This window comes from Orycteropus afer, unplaced genomic scaffold, assembly GCF_000298275.1.
Source record: "Orycteropus afer afer isolate SDZICR_OR568_19922 unplaced genomic scaffold, OryAfe1.0 scaffold00043, whole genome shotgun sequence".
Lineage (NCBI taxonomy): Eukaryota > Metazoa > Chordata > Mammalia > Tubulidentata > Orycteropodidae > Orycteropus > Orycteropus afer.
In genome coordinates this window covers 11985068-11994338 of record NW_006921630.1, presented here as the reverse complement: position 1 = coordinate 11994338, position 9271 = coordinate 11985068, and the positions used below count along the sequence as shown (strand labels likewise).

At 39.5% G+C, this 9271-nt stretch overlaps 1 protein-coding gene across 1 annotated transcript in view; it reads right to left on the bottom strand.

Moving 5' to 3' along the window:
- The window catches only part of SMG7 (SMG7 nonsense mediated mRNA decay factor), an 84604-nt gene extending 82532 nt beyond the window's left edge, over nt 1-2072 (bottom strand). The window contains exon 1 of the mRNA XM_042780523.1: nt 1957-2072. Coding sequence (XP_042636457.1) covers nt 1957-2072 — 116 coding nt within the window. The remainder of the gene's footprint in view (nt 1-1956) is intronic.
- Between the last annotated feature and the right edge of the window lie 7199 nt (nt 2073-9271).

Below are 9271 nucleotides of genomic sequence, written 5' to 3'. Positions count from 1 at the left end.
ATATATATACTTTGCTGGTTTTTGTGTTTCTCCAGAGAACCCAATCCAACACACCAAGGCCAAATTTTCCAACTACAGGTGATTCTTCTTTGTTTCCAACTTTTGCATTCCAGTCACCAATGATAATTAACACATCTTAATCGCATGTTTGGTCACTTTTGGACTGCAGAAGTTAGCAAAAATCTTTCCTCATCTTTCACTTTGGTGGTTGGTGCGTAAATTTGAATAACAGTAGTATTAACTGGTCTTCCTTGTAGGCGTATGGATATTATTCTATTATTGACAGCACTGTACTCCAGGACAGATCTTGAAACATCCTTTGCAATGAAGAATGCCTCATTCTTCTTCAAATCGTCATTCTCGGCACAGTAGATCATATGGTTGGGCGATTCAAACTGGCCAAAACCGGTCCATTTCAGCTCACTAATGCCTTGGATATCAATCTTTATGCATTCCATTTCATTTTTGACAACTTCCAATTTTCCTAGATTCATGCTTCGTACATGCCATGTTCCAATTATTAATGGATGTTTGCAGCTGTTTCCTCAATTTCAGTCGTGCCACATCAGTAAATGGAGGTCCCACAAGATTTAATTTACCCATATCAAGGTTGGTTCTACTCTGATAAGGCAACTTCTTCCCAGTCATACCTTGAGTGTCTTCCAACCTAAAGGGCTCATCTTCCTGTGCTGTATCGGACAACATTTCCAGGCTATTCATAAAGTTGCCCAGTAATTTATCAGACAGCATTTCTCTGCTATTCATAAGGTTTTCGCTGGCCAATTCTCTGAGAACTGGAGAACTCTGAGAACTCTTCTTTCTTTCTAATCTGTCTCAGTTCTTCCTAGTCTTGAAACCTGTGCACCATGTGCAACCCTGCTGGCTTTTGAAACACCGGTGGCACAGCCTCAAGTCTCACAGCAACATGCAAGCTACCACAGGATAACAAACTGACAGACAAGTTTGTCTCCTTTAGCTGCTGAAAACCTGTCTGCCCCCCCCTTACCTAATTCCTACCTGGATCCTGCTGCTTTGTTGCCCTGGTGGTTCCCTCCCTTTCCTACCTGGGGGGTTGGGTCCTTTCTCCTGGAATCTTAGCTAGATCCTGCTGTTTTTGTTATCCCCCACAGTTCTCTCCCTTTCCTGCCTAGGGGGTTGGATCCTGTCTCCCCAGAGCAATGATTACTGTTCATTAAATGTAAAGATGCTCTGAGATCAAGTGTCTATAGACGCTTTGTCATTGTAATTGATGTAAGCTGCTGTGACAAGACTTACTCTGTATGTATCACAGAGGTTCTCTAGCACACTATCATATATCTATTTCTAAAGGCACCTAGAAGGCCTGCTGCATTCATGGTTAACATACAGAACCATTTGAACTCGACATATGTAACCAAAATCACAGAAATTTTCACTCCAGAAAATAATCTACAAAATGGACCACAAGTCCCTATGCTTAGAAGGGGAACTCTGGCAGCATAGTGCCTAAGGCACTTGACTGCTAATCAGAAGGCTGGTGGTTCAAACCTATCTACCAGCCATTCCTTGGAAGGTCAGGCAATATACATTTGTAGTGATACCACCTCGGAAACCCAAGGAAGGGACGCTATGAGTTGGGTCCGACTCAACAGCACCTAACAACAACATGCCTAGAAGAGTCTTTATACATAAATATTAAAATGTCATAAATTTACTTCAGTAAATGTTAAAGGGGGGGGTTCCTTGGACCACAAGATGTAAGTGCTTATGACAAAGTAAATATACGCCAAAGTTCTCATGAAGCCACGTAAGTGGCAAAAAAAACCTTTAGCACGCCCCTCCCCATTTTGGCCAATATCGAAAGCTTCACAAAGTCTCTAATTCTTCTTTCAGTTATTCACAGAATATAAATACTTTAATATACATCTTGAACAAGAAGAAAAACATGTAGAAATCCCTTGTTAATTTTTATCCTACCTAATATTACTTGATTTCAGATGCTCTTCTGATTTCAAGTTTCCGGTCCTCATCTGGGACTCAAATGAAATGTTTTCTCCCACAATGACTATCTGCAAGAACATCCAATTTCTCATAAGGTAGAATGGTTTAAGACATTCTAGACAGAGGAGAGGAGGAAAATATGAGTTAACCCACAATAACAGAGAACTCCCTTGAAGAAAATTAAATTACTTTTTTTTTTATTTAAGATGACTTCATGTGAAAGACAAGGAGAAATATCAAAGCTTTTTTTCCTTTTTGTACTTTGTTTCTCATAATACACACTTTAAAATTCTGTTTCCAATAGATTCTAGTTTTAGACCAAAGTATTAATCCTAATCTTCCTCATAGTCTGAAAGCTGAGTGAGTACTGCAGGACCAATACCTATGACCTAGCAGAGTTCTTATAGTACTGGATGGAAGGAAAATGCCCTACAGTACACAGTAGCAGATGTTTTGTTCAAACTGGACTCCTTATTGAAGGAAAAAATATGTAAAGCAATCAAACCATAATTATAGGTGGTATGAAGTATGCTTTAAAATCGAAGATCAGCTGAAAATGGCAACTTTTTAGATTTTCAGTCATTCTCTGAACAAATATTTGGACATTTCTATATGCTAGATACAGTGTTAAGGGTAGGGTGTACAATGATGACAAAACAGATACAGTCCCTGCCACAGATTTAAAATCTAATGTAGAGAAAGACCAACAAGGAATTAGGAAGTAGTCTGGTAGCATAGTGGCTAAAAGCACTTGACTGCTAACCAGAAGGCTGGCGGTTCAAACCCACCAGACACTCCTCAGAAGGACGGTTGGGCAATCCTATTTCCGTAGTGATACTGCCTCGGAAACCCAAGGAGGGGTCGCTATGAGTCGGGGCCGACTCGACGACAAACAACAACAAGAAGAACATAGGGTAGTAGTTAAAAAGCACGGGCTTGGGAGTCGCACTGTCTACATTAAGTAGTATGCCAGGGTGTAAGTCAATCCCAAAAGCATTGCATGATTAATAGAAGACATCAATCTAACTCAAAGATGTGGACAAAGTAAATTAAGTAATTATTAGTGTCTGTTAGTAATTGCTTACCTTTACACATACTGATTATATGCCAAATTGTATGCTAAACACTCTATATGCATCATCTCGTAGAATGGGAGAACAGCAGGCAAATGTCTTGTATTCCGGCATACATTCAAACCATGCTCTGCTATTTACTAACTGTGTAATCTTATGTAAATTCTCTATCCCCAATTTTAAAAGAAGGAAATAATAAAAGTACCTACCTCACTGAGGCACACTGAGGATTAATTGAGGTAACTGAAGTAAAGCATTTAGGACTGTTCTTAGAAAGCAATCCCTAAAAAAGTGCTAGCTATTATACTGCCACTGCCATCATAATTATAGTTGTTATTATTGTTATTATTATTATTATTACTCCTACCAACAATTCTTGACTGGGCAGTGTTTCATTCTATTGTACAGAGGGTCAATATGAGTTGGAGCTGACTCCACATCATCAAACAATAATCTAACAACCAACAATTCTAAGAGGTAAGTGCTATTAACCCTATTCTGTAAATCTGGAAATTGAAGATAGAAACTACCACTAACCAATTCTAGAACACAAAGTTTTTCATACTTTTAAAAAATAAAACACCAGCCTTAAGAGAAATTTCAAATAAGCAGCAGACCATGTGGACTTTGCTCCTTTACTCCCAAAGTATGTATTTAATCTCCTGGGACTTCAGGCCCCGACTCATAGCGACCCTTCCTTGGGTTTCCGAGGCGGTATCACTACGGAAATAGGATTGCCCAAGATCCTTAACATAGCATTTATATAAGTTCCCATGGCTCTTCAATTTATGTTTTAGGATTCAACAAAGCCAAATTTCTTTTAATCCTTTGCTATTTTGACCCTTACTATCTTTAATTCATGTTCTTTTACTCAATTTCGAATGCTCATCCTCCTTCTTCCATGTCTTTTTAATCCTTCTCATATTTTAAAACTCAGCAACTCCTGTAAGAGAAGCTTGGCTTAGCTTACTACTCCCAGTAGTAACTTAATGGCCATTTCTGTGATAGCACTCATAGCACTAAATTGAAGTTATTTGTTTACATGTCTTCTCCACTAGGGACTATGTTTTATTCAAACTTGAATAGTCAGTGCCTAATAACAGTTGCTCAAATAAATTCATGTTAACTTGGATGAAACAGTGTCTCCATAAAAGATCAAAACCCAAAAACCCACTGCCATCAAGTCAATTCTGACTCATAGCAATTCTACAGGACACAGTAGAACTGCCCCACAAACTTTCCAAGGCTGTAAAATCTTTTCAGAAGCAGGCTACCATATCATTCTCATGCTGAGCAGTTGTTGGGTTCAAACCACAGACCTCTGGGTTACAGCAGTGCATTTTAACCACTGTGCCACGGAGGCTCCTCATCAAGACTCTAAAAATTGAAAGTTTCTCAGATCTGACAGTAATCTTAAAAGTCTTCCAGGAAAACAATCTGAAAGGTTTCTCATCTTAATACCAGTAATAACATACTTCCTTCTAAATTCAGAAAATCTAACACTTCACATAGTCCATTAGAAAAGCACATGATCATTTATTTGGCTCTCTGATATTCTGATTATGTTTTCTTCATATTGGTGTCCAAATTATACATAGAGTACACTAAATATTTCCACAGTAATATAAAATCTGAACCTTTAAGCAGAACATGGATCAGTCCCACAACCCAATGGGTTCAACAAAGAGCTATTGCCTCTCATCTCAATTTTTACATTAGTGAGATATTCCAGAACAATGGTTTCCTACCCCCATTAGACTCCACGTCCTTCTTTTAAATAACCCGTATTTGCAACAATCCCCCCCTTTTTTTTTACCTTCCTGAAATACACAGATAATATAATATAAATTATGTATTTATTCATTTATAAATAAATAAATGCCTTAAGGGTAAAAGGAGAAATAATAGGAAAGCATTTACCAAAAAATTCCTTTATTTGTATGCTTCTTAGTGACATCATTTACCTTGGTCAAGCTGTGCACACTTCCATAACCTTTGGTGCTACTTTTGCCACCACCCAAAATAACAAGCTCCGGTGGCATAGTGCCTAAGGCATTTGACTGCTAACCAGAAGGCTTGTGGTTCAAACCCAACAGCCACTCCTTGGAAGGAAGGTTGGGCAATCTACTTCCATAGTGATACCGCCTTGGAAACCTAAGGAGGTGTCTAACTATGAGTCACTTCTGACTCAAGGGCCATGTGTTTGCTTTGGTTTGGTACTATCTAAAGAGTGATCCACCCTTTCCCCCTGTCAGCCAGGCCTGTCTTCCAAGGCATCTCTGGATGGGTAAGAACCTCCAACCTTTTGGCTGGTAGTCACATGCTTAACCATTCACGCTACCCAGGATACTTAAGAAATACAGCACCTATTATTTACCAGACACTCTTTTAAGTGCTTTGCAAACATTAACTCATTTAATCTTCATAACAATCTTGAAGCAGGTACTATTATTTTCATTTTAAAAATGGGAAAACTGAGGTAAAGAGATTAAGTAATATTCTGAAGGACAGACAGTTAGAAGATGAAGAAGCCTGGAGTCCAGACTTTAATCACTATTACTTACCTACTCTTCCTCTACATATGGCAGGCAGGGGGGTACTTCTGATAATAGTACTTTAACTTGACAAAACAAAAAAATAAACCAAACTCACTGCCACTGAGTTGATTCCAACTCATACAGACTCTCATTGGGTTTCCAAGGCTGTAAATCTTTAGAGAAGCAGACTGCCTCATCTTCTGTGGAATGGGTGGTGGGTTCAAACAACCAACCTTTAGGTTAACTGCCAAGTATCTTTAACCACTATACCACCAGAGCTCCTTTAACTTGACAAAGAAAATGATAAAATCCTTTTGAATAAAGTAAACAAAAAGACAGAGCAAGGCAAATCAAATAAGCCTGTCCTGTATATGAGGAGTTCTGGTGGCACAGTGGTCAAGGCATTCGGCTGCTAACCAAAAGGTCAGCAGTTCAAACTCACCAAATGCTCTATGGGACAAAGATGAGTCAGTTTGCTTCCATAAGGATTTACAGCCTTTTGGAAACCCTATGGGGTAGTTCTACTCTGTCCTACAGGGTCGCTATGAGTTGGAATCAACTAAATGGCAGTGAATTTGGCTGTTGGTTTGGTCCTGTATACTAGAGTGAAAAACAAAGTATGTAATTTTGGGGAAATGAAATCAAAGTAGCTTATATCTATCTTCCATACTTAGGGGTCCAGAGACAATCCTACCCCTTCCCAGGTCTCCTACAATTTTAAGACTTCTTATGGGAACAGGCAAGGATTCTCTTAACAGCCCAAATTCTCTACCTTCAAAACATATAAAGTTCAACCAATATTCATCTGTTCCTAAACTCTAGCAATATTTACTAGGTATCCACTATATGTCAAATGATGTGCTGGCATTTGGAACAAAATGAGTAATAATCTCATTTTTAAATGGTCTCACTACATTAATACAACAGACTGCCCCCTGCCACCCTCTCCCAAAAAAAAAAAAAGTTCAAAGTTCAGAGGAGAAAGGACTGAGAGATATTTCCTGGTTGGGCGGAGAGGAGAAATCACCCATGCTTATGGATTCATTTGTATCCCTGTCTCCTAAAATAAACCACTAACCTTCTATTCTCTATAAACACCACTTATTGGTCACATCCTCTTTTCTGAATGAAATTAGCATTGGCCCTTAACATAAGAGTTGAACAAAAGAAGAAAATATGAATCTCCTCTAGACTGATCATTTCATAAGGAATAAAATTCAGAAAGGTGATATAGTGTAGTGGTTAAATGAGAAGGTTATAGTGAGAACTGCCTGAGTTCTAACCCTTAACTAAAGCTAAATTTTCTTCTCAGTAAAATGAAGTTTGATCATAATACCTACCACTTACAATTAAATAATTAAAAACAAAAACAAAAACAAAAACAAAACTACTGCCATCGAGTTGATTCCAATTCATAGTGACCTTACAGGACAGAGCAAAACTGCCCCATAGGGTTTCCAAGGCTGTAAGTCTTTACGGAAGCAAACTGCCTCATCTTTCTCCCTTAGAATGCTTAGTGGGTTTGAACCACTGGCCTTTTGGTTAGCAGTTGAATGCTTTTAACCACTGCACCATCAAAGCTCCTTGTTCTCTTATAATAGACCCTGAAAAATAGTGGAGTGCAGTGAATTATTTAATATGATCCTTCTAGCCATAGTCTTTGTAACTCCCACAGCAAATGATTGGGTGAGACTATGCAAATTAAGTGCTTATGGCCCACAGAGGGGACTGGACAGCTTGCCAATAACGCAAATAAGGTACATGGCACCCTTGTTGGGATGGAAGCATGCAAATAAGGTATATGGAACTCTAACAAGAGGGTTAGTCAGTTCTGTCATCCTGCTAGGCTTAAAGGGAGACAACAGAGAAAGAGAGGGAGGAGTGGTAATGCGGAAGATAGTAAAAGATGATGGTGCAAGACAGCAGGAACCAGAAGACCAGTGCCAGACTGGGGCTTGCTGACACTCAGGGCACAGAGTTGTAAAACTTGTCCAAAACCACCCCCAGCAGGGCCTGGCAGTAGAAGGCCTTCAGTAGGGCCTGGTGGCAGCAAAACCACAGTAGGGTCCAGTGGCTAAAGTCCCCTAGCAGGGCCTAGCAGCAGCAAGGACCCAGCAAGGGCTGGAGATAAAAAGCAAGAAGAAGCTGTCCTGATTGGGGAACTGAGTCCTGAGTTGTTCTTGTTGCTTCCAAGTCAATCCTGATACCCTGTTACTTCCTAATAAACAAAACATTTAACTCTAAGTGAGGTTCATGAGTTCTGTGAGGCACTGTAGCAAATTACCGAAACCCAAAGATGGGAAGGAAGGAGAATTCTAAGGGGAGGAGAGAGGTTATTGTTAGAGATGATGGAGTGGTACAGCAGTTTGGAAAAGTTAGACATTTGGGACATCTTCAACTTCTGCCTCACAGGCATCAGCTTTGGGCTGATGCTTATCAACTTATTCATCTACATAGTTAGGACCAAACAGTTACTACTGCTCTTCACAGCACTGTTTACATCTACCTTTTTCCTCTCTATTTTACACCTCAATTCCTATTTCTGGTCCTGTTAAACTACAGCATCCTCTTCCTCATCATATGCCCTAAAAGTATTCTCCGAAATTAATCCCATATGTTTTTGACAAAACTAACTCCCTTACCCAAAAAAACCCCAAACCCACTGCTGTCAAGTCAATTCCAACTCACAGTGACCCCCACTGGGTTTCCAATGTGATAAATCTTTGTTGTTGTTGTTGTTGTTATGTGCCGTCGAGTCAGCCCTGACTCATAGCGACCTCTCCTTGGGTTTCCGAGGCAGTATCACTACGGAAGTAGGATTGCCCAACCTTCCTTCCGAGGAGTGGCTGATGGGTTTGAACCGCCAGCCATCTGGTGAGCAGTCAAGTGCCTTAGCCACTATGCTACCAGAGCTCCCAAACGGAAGTAAATTGCCTAGTCTTGATTCCAAGGAGTGGTTGGTGGGTTTGAACCACCAACCTTTTGGTTAGCAGTCAAATACCTTAAGCACTGTACTACCAGAGGTTCTTTTATCTGTGGAATACTATGGGGTAAATAAGATGGGAAAGATCCAGTAAAGAGGAAAAAAATGGAAGAAAACAGAATCTCATGAAGGCCACGGGGACTAGTTTAAATATCGTTAAAGAGTTTAAAAGGAAAAAAAAAAGCTCCTGGACAAATGAATAAAATTAAAAGTGAAAATACAGAGAAGGAATGGCAACTAATCATCATTGGGTACCTACTAAATGACAAGTTGATTACCTAAACCATTACCCATCATCATCGAATCGATTTCAAAACATAGCAATCCTGCAAGACACAGGAGAACTGCTCTATAGGATTTTCAAGGCTGTAGCTTTACAGAAGCAGAAAGCCGTATCTTTCTTGTGTGCAGTGGCTGACAGGTTCAAACCACTAATCTTTCAGTTAGCAGCCAAGTGCTTAACCACTGCACCACCAGAGCTCTTTACCTAAACCATATCTGATTTAATTCTCAGAAACCTGAGATAACTAGTATTTTTCTCAATTTATAAATAAAGGAAAAAAGGCTTAGAGATTTTAAGAAACTTGCCCAGATCACAATCTATTAAGTGCTAAAGACTGAGAAACAAATCCAGGTGGTTCCAGAATTCTAGAGGTTAAACTTTTTTCACTTATTATTCCATGATGTCAGACAGACCT